The sequence below is a fragment of the Diadema antillarum genome, unplaced genomic scaffold, assembly GCF_040938485.1.
Source record: "Diadema antillarum isolate AM-2024a unplaced genomic scaffold, OU_Dant_1.0 seq00000320_RagTag, whole genome shotgun sequence".
Classification (NCBI taxonomy): Eukaryota; Metazoa; Echinodermata; class Echinoidea; order Diadematoida; family Diadematidae; genus Diadema; species Diadema antillarum.
In genome coordinates this window covers 858476-878017 of record NW_027271339.1, presented here as the reverse complement: position 1 = coordinate 878017, position 19542 = coordinate 858476, and the positions used below count along the sequence as shown (strand labels likewise).

General features: G+C 40.7%; 1 protein-coding gene across 4 annotated transcripts in view; it reads left to right on the top strand.

Moving 5' to 3' along the window:
* LOC139730519 (uncharacterized) overlaps window positions 1–8775 on the top strand; it is a 312627-nt gene extending 303852 nt beyond the window's left edge. For 3 of the 4 annotated variants that reach the window (XM_071641366.1, XM_071641365.1, XM_071641368.1), the window contains 2 exons: window positions 5008–5185; window positions 7496–8775. In XM_071641366.1, the coding sequence (XP_071497467.1) occupies window positions 5008–5185; window positions 7496–7621 (304 nt within the window). In that variant the 3' untranslated portion in view covers window positions 7622–8775. Of the gene's footprint in view, window positions 1–5007; window positions 5186–7495 lie in introns of those variants that run through there. The other variant, XM_071641367.1, reaches the window with a different exon arrangement.
* Window positions 8776–19542: the final 10767 nt, after the last annotated feature.

Genomic DNA, 19542 nt, shown 5'->3' with positions numbered 1-19542 from the left:
AGACTGCCTTGGAGGAAATGATGTGTCGCGTGCTTGGAGACTTGTTGGTTGAAGGCGTTGTTGTCAAGTTGGCAGATGATCTGTACTGTGGTGCCGACACACCACAATCCTTGCTGCAGAACTGGTCGCGGGTACTGCAGGCCCTAGCTGCCAATGGCCTTCACCTGTCCCCGACCAAGACTACTGTCTGTCCCAGGACTACAACTATCCTAGGGTGGATCTGGTCTGAAGGAACCCTCCGTGCAAGTCCACACAGGATGACAACATTGTCAACCTGCTCCCCTCCTACTACGGTGAAGGGCATGAGATCATTTATTGGCACGTACAAGATGCTTGCTCGTGTGCTCCCCAGCTGTGCTTCGTACGTGAGCCCCCTTTATGATTCCATTGCTGGCCTAAAGTCACAAGACCGCATCCACTGGACAGATGAGTTGCATGGTGCATTCACCAAGGCTCAGTCCGCCATTCAGTCTTCACGGACTATCACTCTGCCACGCCCCTCCGACCAGTTGTGGATTGTCACAGATGGGTCAGTCAAGAAACATGGCCTCGGTGCCACCATGTATGTGAGAAGAGATAAGAAACCCCTTGTGGCTGGTTTTTTTAGTGCTAAGCTGCATGGCCGCCAAGTCACCTGGCTCCCCTGTGAGGTGGAGGCACTGTCAATCGCCACTGCCACCAAGCATTTCAGCCCGTTCATTATTCAGTCACATCACCCTGTCTGTATCCTTACTGACAGCAAACCATGTGTTCAGGCCTATGAAAAGCTGTGCCGTGGAGAATTTTCTGCTAGTCCCAGAGTCTCCACATTCCTAACAACTGTGAGTAGGTACCAGGTATCCATTCGCCATCAAGCTGGCTCTGCGAATGTACCAGCTGATTTTGCCAGTAGGAATGCTCCTCCATGTCAAGAGCCCAAGTGTCAGATTTGCTCTTTCATTGCTCAGTTGGAGGGCGCCGCTGTTCACCGCAATACCATAGATGAAGTTCTGTCTGGACGTACACGCATGCCATTCACATCCCGCAATGCGTGGGCACGGATTCAATCTGAATGCGCAGACCTCCGTCGTACACATGCCCATCTCAAGCAGGGTACCCGCCCTTCAAAGAAATTGACGGATATTCGCAATGTGAAGCGTTACCTACAGGTCGCTACCATTGCTAGTGACGGCCTCCTTGTTGTCCGGCAAGAGCGTATTGTAGTTCCCCACAGGGTGCTTCCTGGCATCCTCACTGCCCTCCATCTCCAACTGAGTCACCCTACCCCACACCAGCTCAAACAAGTGGTGTCTCGGTATTTCTACGCCTTGGACCTTGATGCTGCCATTCAGCAGGTAAGCCTAGGTTGCCACTGCTGTCCCTCACTTCGGAATGTTCCTCATGCTGCCACACCCCAATCCACAAGTGATCCGCCATGTGTGGTGGGTGTATCATTTGCAGCAGATGTCATCAAGCGTGCACGACAGCTCATATTCGTCATCAGAGAGACAGTGACATCGTATACCTCATGCATGCTGATCCCGGATGAACGTGCTGGCTCCCTCCGCAATGCTCTACTTCATTTGTGCCCACCTTTACGACCACTAGAGGGCCCTCTTGCTGTAATGCGCACAGATCCAGCCCCGGGCTTGGCAGCCCTCCGGAATGATGAGTTGCTTCGTAGACAGGGGATTACCCTCGAACTTGGTCAACCCACAAACGTCAACAAGAACCCTGTCGCTGAAAAAGCAGTACGGGAACTGGAAGAAGAACTACTCCGTGATGATCCACATGGTGGCCCAGTTACCCCCCTTGCCCTTGCTTTTGCTACAAATCGCCTCAACAGTCGGCTCCGTGGTAATGGCGTATCTGCTCGGGAGCTTTGGACTCAACGTGATCAGTTCACAAGTGAACAGATTCCTATCAAAGACCAAGATATCATCATGACTCAACACAACCGACGTCGTGCTAACCATGCTCCAAGTGTCAAGTCGAAGGCACCCACACGACCGCCCCCTTCACCAGACATCACCATTCACGTTGGTGATCTTGTCTATCTCCGCACGGATCGATCCAAGATGCATTCCCGACCCCGCTACCTCGTTTGTAGTATTGAGGATGAGTAGTGCAACGTTCGCAGGTTCGTCAGTAACCAACTTCGGTCCACATCTTACCGTGTGCGCCGTTCTGACTGTCTGAAGGTTCCATCAGATGTCCCCACTTTACCTTCTCGGTCCCCTGAATCTGATGGTGATGATGTGAGCGACCTACCCATCGTTGATGCAACAGATCATGCGAGGCCCCCGCCACATCCTCCCGAGGTTTCTACAGTAACGGATGACCACATGCCCCCTCTGCATCCCGGTGCTATCACTTCGATGCAACCTGACCTCCGGCCACCGGCACCCCCCGATATCCCACATGAACTTTTTACCCCACATGATGAACCTATACCCCCACCCGCTCCTCCAGACAATTGTCAAACACCTGGTGTGCCCTCACCTGGCCGACGATATCCCCATCACAGCCGACATGCCCCGCCTTACCTCTCCGATTATGTTCTCGAATAGATCTGTGCCTCGAGGCCCCCCCCCCCCCCCCCCCCCCCCGGTTTTGTTCGTCAATGACATACAATGTAGTCTGAACTCTAGTATTGCTGTTTTACACTACCATGTGATAACCCATGTACAGTTGCGTAGTCACTAGTGCCTGGTGCTCATTCGATCCCCCGGCTAGTAATTTTTTTCAAGGACTGTGATTTTTGTTAAAACATTTGATGTTATGTTTCACATGTACTATATACAATGTACATTCATTCTTTTGTTGTTTAATAGGTCATGCCGATGATATGTGCTAGCTACAGGCATATCTTTGTTCTATGGGGAAACTCTTTATACCAAGGTCCTCCAAGGGAGGAGACTCCTTTTTAGTTGTTTTATTAGGTTGTCTGACATCATGCAGATTATGTGTGTTAACTACTGGCATGTTTTTGTTATGCAGGGGAAATATTTATGATAAGGTCCTTGGGACCGGGCTGTTTTGTTTGTTATCAGATATTGTACAATGCTAGTCAAGGCAAATTGTGCTATTGTTTCCAAGTGCTGTATATTAATTTTTTAACAGTCAGTTTATATTGTATCTTATACAGGGTATAATGTTTCACACATGTTTTTTATAATTGTTCATGCATCCCCCTTTTTCTAATCACATGCCTTCTTTATCAGATGTGTCGGTATATTTTTAGTCTGTCACCTCAGTCTCTACCATTCCTATGGTGCCAGCTTTATTTCTCTTTCAATTATGATTAATCCACTTTATATTCATGTTTGGCCAATGCGATCAGATGTTTTATCAATATTTTCAAGGTTTGGAATTTTTTTGGTTGCACTATTAGGTGATGTCACAGACAACAAAAACAAAAACAATGATTTGGTTTGTTTTGAGATTTTGTTTATAATAATTGTTTGAGCAGCAGTAGTAAGGTATATTTGTATATGAAAGTTGATAGTTTCTATGATACCAAGAAATGGCTATTTGTGCAGTGTGATGCTTGCATAACATATTGTTCCCATGTTGAAGACTGTAAACAGTTATTTCTTAAGATACAAGGTATGATACTGGTTTTCTTTGTTACTCTGTATGTAAGTCATTTAAGGATATAGGTATATGTATGCTGATTTATGATGTTAATTGGAGAAAGTATAGTGTAAAAGTTGCGTTTATTTGTTAGGTGACTTAAACATATACTTTATAGGATTTTTATATTGTGTTTGCTCTCATGTCACTATAAGTTTGTACTGTGAAGTTAGGTAAGTGTTGCGGTATGTAAAACTGTTAATTTTTGTATAATTGCTGCAAGGAAGAAAGAAGTGATAACGCCAGTTAAGGTGTTGTTGAATTGATATGCAATAGCGCCATCTATGATAATAAGCAGTATAACTGTGACTTGTACTACTACCATGGTTCGTTGAATAAATGCTCCTCCAAGTATCAACAAACTATCGTTGTGTTTCTCCTTAATTGCGCTGTCATTAAAAGATAAAGGCATGGAGACCACTTTATTGGAATGATACCCAAATGCTATTCCCCCATATTCGCGAAAAGGTCGTTCCGGAAGTGACGTCACAAAACGTCACTGGGCGGGTCTTGGACCCAACTTTTTTTTTTTTAACATCACTTTTCAGACCAAGGGCTACATGGAAACAACAATGAATGTTAGGTGCAGAGGGGGTGCAGGTTGACCCCTACTAGCCCATGGCCTATTAGACTTTGTGGGAGTGACCACATTATCAACAATGTGGCCATGTTGAAGGTTATGGACCATAAAAGGTTAGAAGAAACACAAATCCCACTGTCATGCAGGCTGGTCTGAAAATTTGACCACTTTCACAAATTCGGTGAGACATTCATTGTTCCTTCATGATAACACTCAAACTTGAGAAAAGGGAAATTTGTCATTGTTGTCTTTGAAGTTCTTGTGCTCAGTCATGCATGACATTTGTCAACATGATTAGGTATCAATGGAAAGAGGAAGAATTCCCATTTCCTCACAATCAACATTCCACTCTCCATTGCTGAAAATTATGAAATAGCCCTCCAAATTTGGATTAATTTTTTTGACACACACCGTAGAAATGTAAATGTGAATGATTTTACCATGAGTTGTTTCAAAGTTAGTTATATCTCATTTTTAGTTCAGAATATATACTGAAGCACAAAATTGATAGAGTTGTAAGTACAGAGAGGTGATGAACTCTTGGAAAGGAAGCTGATGTACTGTTCTGAAGAAGTTTTGCAAAGTGTTAATTCTTCACTGTATGATGAACATTGAGAATTACAGTGTGTAGCTGGCCTTTTTTTCTTTTTTTCTTTTTGTGGATAGGAAAGTATGGAGACATCATCCATCCTGTGACCACATTTCAAGTTTCCTGTTCTTATGCATCGTGATATGCACCAAAATTTCCTCTGAAGCAGCATTTGATAAGGTATTCTGCTTTTCCAATGTATGTTTGTCTGGCTGGAATGCAGGTCAGAATGGTTAGATGAGGACCAGGTGAAAGAGATGGAGGCCAACAACGGATTCATTTTCAACTCAAGACGAGGCACTGGTCATCTGTTCAGCTGTGATGCGCTAGAGAAGTTTCTTCATACCAACAACCTGTCACATGTTATCAGGGCTCATGAGGTACAACAGGCTGGTTTCCAGGTGAGTGCAACAAATGGTCTAACAGATAACAGCTGATACCTTTATATGCAGGATCAATAGGAGGTTGTATTATAGGTCCACAAAGTCTCTCATTGCTATGGAATTCTTTCTTTGACTTGCATAATTTGCACCCAAACACGCTGAAAAATTACTGCTCTGAGTGCCCTTGTGGTCTCTTCCACTTTTCTTTGCCCTCTAATTCCCATCCGTATGATCTGTTGCAGTCTGCTGCCATTTATCATTCATGCTGACCTCTGAAGCTTTTCCTTTTGATGACTTTCTCATGCTTACCACTGTCTAAGTTTGCTGTAGACTTTGATCTTGTCAATCTTGCCATCCATAACATGTGATCTTCCTAAATTTTTCCTGTCAGAGCATCAGCATGACTTCAATGATGGGAATGTTTACTTGCTCAAGGACTGTATTGTTTGTCACGTGATCTGACAAATGACACACATATTAAATACCACTCTTACATCTTGGAAGAGGTTCATCTGATTGGTAATTCTCTAATTAAGGCGAAATTTCGTTTGTACACCACCAAAGAAAACTATTTACCTTTCGTGAGCTTTCGCCTACTGTCTGTAGGCGAATATCTTAAACATTTGTCTTGTGGCAGACAATTTCATCGTACTCTTTACTTTTCCTTGAGCTTTTCATAGCATTGCAATCATGCAACTATTCTATGTTATTATATCCTTCACAAATTATTTCTTGTCCTGTGATTGGACAAGAGCACTGAAAACAACAAAACATATTTCTACCATGAAAATCCTTGGCCCATCAGAGTCTTACTATTTTCCCTAGGGAAGTAGTAAAAAAATCTGTATCACGCTGGTGATCTCTGTCGCGTCATTTTCGCTTTGCGAGAGATTTCACATACAAATGAATGGCTATCACAGCATCTTTGCTGTGAAAGAAATCAAAGTCAATTTTCACGTTGAAATGGATGAGTATCACACACCACAGATGGTGCATACACTCAATATGTGTAAAAAAGTCTGTGGGAAAAAATGAATAATAGAGAGACTCTTATAAAGTGCTCATTCTACCTAAAAAGATACCCACAGTGCTGTGGAACAGAATATTATGTTACGACAGAGTGTCATATACTATAGAACAAGAGCAATAAGCAAATAAACAGTAAAGAAACCTAGATCTGTGTAGTACTAGGCCTACTTTAGGTTTTAAAGTTCTTTTTTGAAAGAGAGAAAATGCCTTTCGTAGAGATACAGTATTGGAAGGTCGTTCCAAAGTTTTGGGCCCACGTATGAAAAGCACGATCCCCCAACTATCCTTGATTTGAGGTAAGCCTATATAGGCTATCTGTAAGTTTTGGGAGTTCAATGCTTCGGTGTTTAGTCAAACACAAAGTGTAGAATCTAAACAAACATTGATTCCTCCAGTCTCCAAGGTGGCGTGGTTGGAAACGCAGATCGGGTTCAACCTAGATTTGATCTTGTAAGAGTTCATCAACTCAAGCGACTGTAAATATCAAGAAGATGTTGACAAAATGTACCACTGTAGATAGAATTCTAGATCTAGGCCTACTAAACTATTCCTAGTCTAGATCTACCTGTCTAGATCCTTACGATGCTAGTCTCAACTTGCCATCGGCGTTTCAATTTAGACCAGTCTAACCAAATCTATGATGTGTACTCACATTTTTAGCAGTGGAGGATAGTCCATATTCATGGGTAGACAGCTAGAATTTAGAAGTTCAGGTGAGATTATAGAAAACAGTCTTTTAATTGCTGGTGCTGGCTACGACTTCACGCTGCTGCACTGTTGCAACAGCTGCTCACATATGTCAGACCATTGTAGGTGTATTGTATGCGCTGTGTGCGTACTCCGCACATGCTCAGAGGTAGCGCATCCTGAGTTTGCAGATGGCGCGCATGTTTACTAGTGTACTGTCCTTAGCAGCTGAGCACGCAATGGTCTCTTGATAATACACATATACACGCTGCCCTCCTGCTTTCCCAAGCATGATTGACTGTGAATCTTGCCAAAAAGAGTGAAGCAAGAAGGATTCCCTAAAGGCAACCAATCAATCTTAAATTCATTGGGAGTGATATGAGACAAATATACCAGGCCATTGTTCGAGGCACTGGTTGAAACTTTGTGCATTTGGTGACCTCATGCTCATAGTTTCAACCAGAGCCTCTCAGGCCTGGTATAATTTGTATAACATAACTACAACATAAAACATAGTGTGTAGACATGTTCACAAATTTTAGATATGTATGTAAACAACTTGCATGTTTGCAAACTTACCTCCATACATTTGAAATCCCTTCCTGTGCACAGGTTCAACAGAAAGGAAAACTCCTCACTGTCTTCTCCTCATCCCATTACTGCGGAAGATCCAATGAGGCTGCCTGCATCCTTGTGGACAGACACAAACTACGGACCATAAGGTTGGACACCTCATGAGGAGATTGCCACCAAAGAGGATGATAGATAATTGTGTCCTTTCAAATTCCCAGGATGAATTATCTACCATAGGAAACTGCTGAAACATGCCTTCATGCCCATGGTATATTTCTTAGTATACAAACTTGAATTCACTGAGCACTTGATAACAGCTTGGTAGACTGGATTGATATGTTGTAAATCTTGTGGTTTTGTTAAGTATCTTGCATTTCCAATAGCTCAACTGATGAGTGTAGTATACCTGGGGGCATTTCATGAAGCGTTTTGGTCAGATATTTTTCTGACAAACTGTCACAAGCTACTAAAATCCTTGCATCTGATTGGCTGACAGCAAAATGCTTCCCGAAATGTCCCCCAGGATTCCAGCAATCAAAACTGTATATACATTAATTCACAACACACACACACACAATTGTATGCCCTGTTATGCTTAAGGTTGTCATTGTGCATACCAAGCATGTTTAAATAACATAAAACATGTATTGCGGAAGTAGGAATTCCACCCAGTTCAGACACTTTCGAGAGGAACTGTATTTAAAAGTATATATGCATTAGCCTTCCATAGCATATTTCTTTATGGCTTTAATTGTTTGATTAAAAGTCTGCTTTCTTTCTTTTGGTGTCTCTCATAATACTCAGAATACTGGAGTGAAAACCTGAGCTCTTTAATCTCTAGGATATGATCTTACATTTGAATCTTCTTTAGACAGTCTTATCTGGTCTCTGTTCCATCTTTGTTAATCCCAATGTCATCCATTGTAAGTCTTGAAGCATTTGTCTAATATAATGCACATTTATACATTATGGATGGTTATGTGCCCAAATAAAGTGCATAAACAGTTGGTTTTTATTCAACTTGATCATCAGATATTTATTGAATGTAAATGTAGAACAAAATTGTGCATGCTCTCATGTCAGATAGGTATCAACTTACATTATCTACCATAAAAACCACAACAAAATCAAAGAATTTGACTATCAGTACACCATATAACAGAGCATCCCATAATTCCCTGAAATAGCCATTTGTTGCGACACGGATTGTCGCCCCCGAGCCGGTCGCCCCGTCAAAGATTGTCGCCTGGCGACAATCCGTGACAAGGGCTGGCGGCAAGGATTGTCGCCCGCCCTCGAAGCACATTTTGCTAGCACATTTTGCTGGGTAATATCGTTCTTGGCATTGTCATTGAAATACCAACACATAACTTACATGGCTACATCCATGCAAACGTGCCATGTAAAAAGTCATGGTGAGGTTTCAAGGAAGTGTGTATGTGCGCGCGCACATGATAATTTAGTGTCCGTTTGTGTGTGTGTGTGTGTGTGTTAGTGTATATGATGGAAGAATGTGTTTATTATGTCAGCTTTTTGCGTATGTGTTTTGGCTGCATGTGGGGAGGAATACCTAGTAAGCTGTTGCTGGCATAAACGTTGATATTGATTTTATCAGCAGCTTTGACTTTGATGAGTTTGTTTGACGGATTTGTATATGAATTCGGAGTGGTGCTTGCGTGCGGGCGGATGCTGCTTTTATGCATACGGTCCATTATGTCTTATGCATCAACATTGGGAAGTCGTTTCATCAGGAAGGAAGGTGGTATCGGTTCAGGTGTGTGTGTGTATGTGGGGAGGGGGTTACATTTCATTATTGCAAAAGTTTGTTATTCTGAAGGCTCTTTAGTCCAAAGGTTCTTTATTCCGAAGGTTCGTTATTCCGAATTTCAATTTTGGATCAACAACCTTCGGAATAATGCCACAAACGTTTGGATTAACGAACCCTTTTTCATTTTTGGATTAACGAACCTCTAGGTATAGGGAATTGTGTGTTTCGGATAAATGAACCTTCGGAATAACGAACCTTTGTGTGTGTGTGTGTGTGTGTGTGTGTGGGTGTGTGTGTGTATTTGTGTGGGTGTGTGTGTGTATGTGGGTTGGTGAATGTGGGTGTGGGATGATTTAGGTTTTGGTTAATCAGGGGTTGGTGGGTTGGGGATTGGATTTGAAGAAGGATAGTTATAAATGGTATGACAGAGTTTGGTAGGATTTAATATTTAGGATAGATGTAGGCCCTAGATTTGTTTCGGTTGGGGGGGGGGGGGGTTGGTCGGGTTTTTTATGACCGATTTCATTCTAGATTTGTATAATGTATTTGTGGTATTTTTATGTATATGCCCTTGTAAGTAAGGTGTTACATGATCTAAACCAATATATTCAAGGGATATAGGTTTGGTAGGGCCCTACATGTCAAAACTTTCTCGTGAAGAAATTATTAGTAGGGTTGGTCTATAATCGAGTTATCTATGTTGAAATGAGATTATTTGTAGTATGAATTGACAAATGGATTTGTTTGTGTTTCGAATTGCCATTTGTAACTTTTTATGCCTCCGCCACGAAGTGGTGCCGGAGGCATTATGTTTTCGGGTTGTCCATCCGTCCATACGTCCATACGTCCGCTTTCATTTACGCGATAACTTGAGTAACATTTACTGGAATTTTACCAAACTTGGTCCAAGTATGAAGTATGATGGGGCAATTATTTAATTAGATTTTGGGTGAAATCGGCTAAAGGTCAAAGGTCAAGGTCAAATCATGAAATTGTATCCATTTACGCGATAACTCAAGACTGGATGGAGCAAATTCCACCAAACTTTGTTGGAGGATGATGTATGATAGGACAATTACTTGATTAGTTTTTCAGTGAAATCTGACTGGTCAAAGGTCAAAGATCAAGGTCAAATCCTAAAATTTATCAGTTTACGTGATAACTCGAAACTGGATGAAGCAGCTTTCACCAAACTTGGTCCAAGGATGGTGTATGATGGGACAATTAGTTGAGTAGATTTTAGTGACATTGGCAAGAGGTCAAAGGTCAAAAGGTCAAGGTCAAATGCTACAAATGTTGCAATTTCCCCCATATCTATGCAATGCGCAAAGGTATTTTCTTGAAACTTGGTGTGGACATGTACTACTGCGTAAAGATTTTCCAGAGAGAGTTTCATGTCATAAGGTCAAAGGTCAAAAGGTCAAAGGTTAGGTGAAAATGTTGCAATATCACTTTTCTCGCAAATGGTTCAATGTATCTACGTGGAACTTGGTACATACGCATGTACTGACAGGCAGGGATTATCTAGGGAATTTAGGGGTCATGGGTAAATAGTCAGGGGTCAAAGGTCAAGGTCAACTCCTCAAAATTTTACTATTTCCCTCATATACTGGTATATGCAATGTTTGAATTATTAGTTTCAAAACTTAATACATGCATTACCTAATGGAGATTCTCTGGAAAATTTCCAGCCAGAAGGTCAAAGGTTAAGGGTCAAAGGCCAGGTTTCAATGCCCCACCCCAAAAAAAAAAAAATTATCTATTTTGTACCGTCATTATACTCTTTCTTTGATCTTCATTCCATGGAAATTACTCAATGCATAAACTTATAAATAGGTCCGTCAGAATTCAAGTAAAAATTCTCAATTCCCCAAATATGTGTACCTACGCTCTTAGAACGTTATTATAGCAAACCCAGTTCAAGACATTTCTGACAAACCTGCCATTTCAATATTTTGCCAGTTATGTGAAACTGTCATGGATCACACATTGTCATGCAGTCAAACCCCCGTTTGAGGCGAGACCCCATCACCAAACGAAGCTGATGGGGTGCTATACCCCCCTTACGATTCCTCGTGTGAGAGTTGGTAGTAGGAGGGCTAAATAACTTTGTACTCAGGCGTGGCAAACCTGGAGGCCAAGCCAGGGCTTAATGACTGCAACAGCTGTCATATTACGTAAGAGCGTGATAAGGATATCTGCCTGTGGCAGACCATTCAAAGTGCACCCAATTTTCTCTATTCTTTCTCAAGTTTTAGATTTTATATTCTATTGAGAAATTCTAAAGTCATCCGTTTTGAATTTCGAACGAAAAAAAATTGACCCATAAATAACGAAAATATAGGAATAAGAAGGAGAGCATTGTAGAAGTTTGTCGACACACACACGCACCATGGAGCTACATAGCCCATGCCAAAACCAAAACAATCTCCTCCTCTCGCGGGTGCCCCCCCCCCCCCCCCCCCTGTGGCAGTGACTGATGCTTAGATTAGGCCAGGGTCAAGAAACAGGTGTTTTATATCTTTGGTTTTTAAGTCCTTGATTGCCAAGATATACACTGGCATTGTCTACAGGGGTGTAGCTTCTTCAAACGAGAGATTTGCCTCATGGAAGACATTGTACTATACGCCTATTGGAAGAATCATGCATTATGGCGGAGGCATCAGTCGCCATAGCGACATTTCTAGTTTGTTCATGTTACACCCAGAATGGGTCGATTTATGAATGATTTGAATGAAATCAATAGATACCAAGGAAAAACAAAAAAGTGTTGAGTTGGTTTATTTGCATTATGAGGATTTGTTTGAGTGTTTGTTGGTGTTTGTTTGTATTACGTATGTATTAGCGGTGTGCATATGGCAGTTCGTTTTTGCTAAAATCAACTAACGATGGACAAATTATTTACGGCATGTGGAAATTATTCGCTCATGCATAAAGCATGCCAAACTTATTCTGGGACAAAGAATAGTGGTATGGACCAGGGAGGTGCTAGAGAAGGAGATGCAACTCCTGCTCTCCTTTGAAGTCATGCGCGGCACCGCCGAGAAGTTATGCGCTTAACTACAGGTGGAAACCAGGTGCTTTGACAAAAGAGAGCATCAATAATCAGGACTAGCGCTCCAACATCTAGAAATACTTTCCCCTACTGCAATTCGCTCTCTCTTTTAATGTGATGGCAACAATGGATTTGTGTACCTTGAATTGGAGCAGCGAAACAAAATGCAGTGTAAAACTGACAATTTTAACAGCAAATAGTTCAAAGGCACGCTGGAACACGCTTCAGCGGAGTACTTTAGTTGAAAGATCAAAATGTCCTAGATTAAAAGATAGAAAAACTAACATGCAGAAATGTGCGCATTATAGAAAAATATTAGGTTTTTAAGAGGGCCTAAGATTCATTTCATTTCGATTTGCGCATTACGAAGAAACTAGAGAAACACGTGTTTATAATATTGAATTCTTTCCTAAACTATTCTAAATCAATTAGAGTATTTCATTTAAAATCTTACGGCGAAGTAAAGTTTGTAATTCAACGAAAGGTGAAATGCGTTCTTCGTCTCCGAACTTCATCTTGCAACTAGAGCGGTGGCGAGCATGACTTCAAAGCGCTGTGGAATGCTAGACATCCAATTGTAACGCCTTGAACCCAAACATGTGTTTGCATGAATTACGAAGAGTTGCCACTCCATCTCTGTAACACCTCCCTGTATGGACGTTGTAGTTAAGACTGATGGAAGAATATGACTGCAGTGAAAAATGAACAAAGACAGATAACATTTAGGGGGGTACCTCCCTCGTATGTATTTTCTCTCGGTCTCTCTCTCGCCTAGCCCGCCTCACCGCTGAAATTGACACACCCTTACTATTTTTAGATCAACGCTGGTGTGAACTCTTTAAACACGTGCTCATACACGCTGAAGGCTGAACCGCATAGTCAAGTTACGAAATTTCTCCCACAAATGGTCATTTTTAGGTGGCACCCATATACGCATGACATCGCTCGACCATTGGTGCTGAACATTTTTTCTTGCACTCTTTGAATGTATATTTTTCGAAACTCGGAAGGCAATTTTTGGGTTGGGGATGAGGTGACAGCATTTTTTTCGCTTTTCTGGCCAGGAAGATGTGGGACAGCAATAAACTATATAAAATGAGAACGAATTTAGTATTTCCCTATAGTCTTACCCACTTTACGCTCCATGGATATTACATTTTTTAGATATTGTATTTGGGTGTGGGAGGGGTGTCCGAATGTCCTAATGTTTGTTTGTTTTCCTGGAAATTTAATAGGCATTGCTTTATTATAACAATCTCCTTAACATAACCCAGAAAGTCATGAACATCGCTGCACAATGACAGCATAACCACAGTTTGTCTATTCCATGACTGTAAGTAATATTTTCTTACTCTGTTTAACTTATCGATCTATATTGTATTCTATTTGTGGTATAATTATGTTATGTATTCTTTACATTTATGATGTTTATCCGTATTTGAGCTGCACAAATAAAATTCAAACTTCAAGTTCAAAATTTCATATATCTTTTATTACTGTAAAGCAAATTAAAGAAATGCGAAAACTTTTCACAACTTGTACATAAATTCAATTTCAGTTTTCCCCAGTGTACAGTGTAAGACAGTCCAATATGTGATAAATTTGCTGTCATAATACACTGACTTGGCAGGGATTGTCATATTGTACATGATTATATATAACAATCTGTAACTGTCCGAAAATATCCGCAACTCTCCGTAAATAGTCACAACTCTCCGCAAGTGTCCCGAACTATTCGGAAGTTTATGCAAGTTGAAAGAACAAAATTACGTGCCAATTCGTAAGAATATCCGCAAGTGGACGCAAGTATTCGCATTTGGTCGTATCTCTCCGTATCGCCCGTATGTTTTGTAAAAATGTTCTGGTGACAGCAAGGAATCCGCGGGAGTCCGCAGAAAAAAATGACTTATTTGGACGTAACGCCGGACACAGAGCATTATGTGACTGGAGCCTTACGTAGACACACGAACGCTCACACACAACACACATTAGTAGGGCCTACGTAGCCCACGAACACCAAACCCCTCAGATACTCATGCAGGCACAAAACTGCGCCCACAAACACGCACCATCACATATCCTTTGATACACACATACGCCACTATATTCCCACATACACACGTACGCATACAGGCACACGTAGACACACAGACAAACAAACCACTACCACTATACAACCACCACACATGCACAGTTTATTTGTATTATTATACTCCAAACACACACACACGCACACACACACACACACATACAGCTATACGGAAACTCATACACAAGTCACTTATTGTACGCACCTACAAATCATACACAGCACATACCATGCAGATCACAACAAACATACACACACACACACACACACACACATACGCATAACTTACCAGTCATACCCATCCCACCAAAGCATAACATCGGAGCAACCACCCCGAGCCAGGGGGCGACAACCTTTGACTGGGCGGAAATCCTTGTCGCAACAATTTTTTTGCCATCATAGATTGTCACCATCGAGGTCAAAAATTGGGAACTGCACAAGCGTCACAGATTGTCGCCAGACAACAATCTTTGACGTGGCAATAATCCTTGACGGAGTTGGCGTCAAGGATTGTTGCCCCGAGCCGGGGGCGACAATCCTTGTCGGGGCGACAATCCGTGTCGTAACAGCCATTACTATCATAATCTCAATCTGGTCATCTCTTTCCTGACCTCTGTGGTTTTCTTATTATATTTGTTCCTACAGCTTGACTATGTATCCCTTGCTTGGGATATTTCATGTGAATATGTAGTGTTTTGTTTGCACAGGCTTTTTTATGTAATATCACTGGTGATGACACCACAATATCGGTATGTCTTTTCCAGTTAACCTAGTTTGTGATATTGCACACATGAATATATAGTAAGCTTTACTGCATATCACGACTTGAAGATTCATCATTCTTAGGCATGAGAGAAAACACATATCTCTGAAAGAAATCTTGGTCTACTTACGTATGTGCTTAATAACCAGACCAGTGTGTAAATGAAGCTTTTTCATGCTAAGATTGAAATTTGAATTGTTCAAATCATCCACAGTTAACTATGTAGTACTTAATCTTGTAAGAAAAATCCTTGTCTCTTTGCAATTTGACATCTTTTGTGTTTTTGCTGCATTTTTATCTACACATTTGTATAAAACTATGCAAGAGGTGCTAGATTTCTTGTCCTGATTGCTCGAGTTGGTGAATCATGTATTTTCAAGGTAGTACTCATATATTGTCACCAAAGTGCTTCTATACCTCTGTAGGGTAAGGCAATTGATGTTCAATAATGAATTGAATTCAAAGTGGGAGTAGGAAGTAGGATGTTACAGTATGAAGTCAGGATGATGTCAGAAAACGTCACTCCTAAACAGCTATGAGTTCAAATGTCTCACAATAGCCATCCTCACCATGTCAGTTCAGCCAGCAGTGTACATTCCTTGGAGCTGTTTTTACTGCAGTGTGGTATTAATAACTTTAAAGACATATCTTGTTGTGTGTCAGTGTCATGCACACTTGCACAGAAGAAATTTGCATTAACTGTGGACTAAACTTAAACCACCTTCATGAATACAGGCCAATAAGCTCTGTTCTAACAGCTTACTGTACATGGTTTGAAGCAACTAAAATTCTATGGTATACATTTACTCAAATCTCACATTCACTCAAGTTGTTCCATTGGTAACTCCACAACTCATTTTTGTTTCAGTTCCTGACAAGGTCATGGTGAAAAGAATTAAGATGTAATATACTTTGTTGAAATCAAGAGCAATATTTTAGAGAGTGTATAAAATCAATAAATTAATATCTTTACAGTTTTAAATACAGAGATTTGAGCATGCCTTGGCAAAATTGTCAGTTAATATGTTTTTGCTATGGACAAATATTTTCTGATACAAGTTGTTGTATGGCTTGTATTACTTGGGAGGTGTTTGAGGAGAAGAAACACAACAAGGATCTCTCTTTTGTATCCATGCCCTGTGCTATGCAGAAGTCATGTGCTCTGTTGCAAGTGTTAATAAATTGCTTTGATGAAAGACAACATTTCTATTTAACTATACATCATTTCATAAGCTCTTCAATCTGAACTAGCAGCAGTTTGCTGTCCATTGTATGTTTGTTTGTTTGTTTTTTTTTGCAGCAATTATTTATTGACAGTGTACAGAACAGGTCACACAAACAAAAACTAGGAAAAAAAACAATTTACATCTTTAACTCTTAAATACAATTAAACATGAAGAAATATGCATTAGTCACTTACTTAATCTTAAATAGTTCATATTCAAGTACTAAACCTAGTGAACAAATCATGCACAAATGTGCACAACATGCTTAAATATTTATATTATATTGGATGGCTATGAATGGGATACCAGGGAATATTGCACGAGTTAGGGCCAATATTGCATGAATTGAAGATGAGTGCAATATTGACCCTAACGAGTGCAATATTCCCTGGTATTCCATGAATCAAGGCCATCCAATATAATTATTATCATCCGTACAATCAAGTAGAGCAAGCATAAACTGCTCAAAATTACCGGGCTTCTACTCGTCTTTGAAGTTGACTGGGCAATTACATCCCAGCACTGAAAAGGGGAAGCCCCTAAAACTGCGTATGAAACAAGCAACTAGCAAGATGTTTGCGCGCTTGTGAATTATAACAATATGACGTGCACTAGTAGCAAGTGTTTGCGCACACAGCAAGTGCTCGCGCAATAGACGAGACAGAATTGAATATGGTGTGATCTTGAACGGAAAAGAAACAATGGTAGCCTATGGAGAATTAATACGTTGGCCTGTGCGTTTCGTTCAATATGCTCTGATATTGAACGGTAAGAATTGAGCGGACAACAATACACATTTTTAATGAGCTGCTAAAATGTCCTATATAGATGATAATACATTTTATGTGATACTAATATTCTTTTTTTGTCAGCCTTGGGTGTTGATAACAACAAAAAGATATAAAGAAAAATTTAAGGATTTGCTTGATATAACCAAAAAGTTGGATTCAGCTTACTCCCTCCGTCTTTACGCATTTAGCTCGAAATTTGGCACATGTGACTGCTATGGTACATAGATGTGCAAACCCAGTCTTAGATCATTGTTGAACAATGCACTGCCATGGTAACAGCATATTATTTTTAAATACAAAAATACTGTGGATTTAGCTATAACTCCCTCAGTCTTTGAGCATTTGGCTTGAAATTTGGCCCATGTGACCACTATATGACCTAGATGTGCAAATTTATCTTTCATTATTGCTGAAAAAGGTATTGCCATTATCACAGCATATTTTGAATGAAAAATCATACAATAATATTATCAGGGATGCCAAGTTCAAAAAAAATTTATGAGTGAGATTTTCATGACTCAGCATCTCGGCATGCGAATGTGCGCGCGAGCGAGGGTGTGGGAGGGGTTTTTCCCCCCTGTGGCCTACGGTAGGGAGCTTTTTCAATTTTTAGCTCTTAATGGTGCGATCAGGTGCATACTTAAGTGACTATTTTTTACTTATTTTGAAAGACAAAAGGGAAATATACCTTCAATTGCAACTATTACTTTAATCTTTTGAGCTATGCTCATTATTATTGGCCCAAGTTGCAGACTTTGCCCGATGCGTGAGAAAAATGGGTGTCATGCGTGAGATCGTGAGATGGCCCCTAAATGCTCGAGTCTCAATGCGTGAGACTTGGTAGCTCTGTATTATGAATTCAGCTAACTCCCTCAGCTTTTGAGCCTTTGACTTGAAATTTGGCACATGTGATGGCTGTGATGTATAGTTGTGCAAACTTCATATTTTTTGGGGGGGTTAATGGCAAACTGTGTTACCATGGTAACAGCATTTTTTTAATGAAAATCATAGAATTTGCTAATTTATTTATCTTACTCAGGTTTTGAGCACTTGACTTGAGATAGGACACATGTAACTACCAGTGAGCAAAATATACATTAATTCAATTTGAACAATACATTGCCATGGTAACAATATATTTTTTCAACAAAAAGCATACAAAGTAATTGCTGGTTGAGCTAAATTTCAGTGTTAGGTGGGGGTATTAATCACATTGAGTGATAGTTCTAGTTTCAGATGGGCACCGTGCACCTGCTACCCCCCCCCCCCCCCCCCCCCCCCCCAGTAAGGAATCTTTACAAATCTTTTTCTCAGGAACCGAAAGTGATGAAGCTAAAAGTGATATAGAGCTATGAGTAAATAATTGATGACTCTAGTTTCAAGTTTGTTATTGGCAATTCAGGGGGTACTCCCCTTGGGGCTCTGTGGGGGGAGGCAAAGTGCGACCCTTATTTTACTCTTTTTTTGAAAATGCATGGTCAATTTTTGAAGACAGCAAAGTAAAATTCAGGACCCGAAATGATCATCTAAATAGCTTTATACACTTTATTTGTGTGGATATAATGTAAGAAAACTGACAGACTTCATTTTAATGGGAGTCCCTGGTATATATTTGTACAACTGAGCACCATTACAAACTTGGGAGCCCTCAGGGCCAATAACCTGGGGGTGTAGGGGGGGAGACAAAGCACCCAAATCAAGAGTCTGTACAAATCTACAGTAAACCTCGCTTAAGTCGACATCGTATAAGTCGACAACTCGGTTAAGTCGACACGATAAAAAAGTCCCGATTTTTGCCTTTATTATTCCTTAGAAATTTCTTCGTCTGAGTCGACATTTATAAGTCGACAACTCGCGTAAGTCGACCTGATTTTTGAGTGCCAACTGAGCTGAAATACGTGTTAATTCCCTCGTCTAAGTTGACATAATTTTTTCGCTCAAAATCTTACCGCCATTCTCTGAAAAAGAATTGTTTTCCCGCTCCGATTCGCAGCATTTTTACTCGGTAATTCGCTACTGACGGCGCGGTAGTGTTCGCGCCATACGTCCATTGTCTTGTACGCCAGAATAGAAAGGGCATACACTCATTTACACTGGAGTATTACATGTACACGGCAGTTCACTTTCCCCCTTTCTCCTTCTCGTTATTCTCAAAACGCACAAATTTTGTACACCTATAGGTCCTAGTAAAAAATCATTATCAGAACATGAAATAGGTGTTTCCGTTTATCCGAATATTCTAACGTTAATTATTCCGAAGCGGTATTAGAAACCTGGGCCAGTTTTTAGAAAATTAATTAAAATGCAACTACACATACATGTAATTAAGTGCAACTAAAAATCAAATGCAGATGTGTCAAATCACGAGCAACTTTGCACATAAACGCCAGTGCG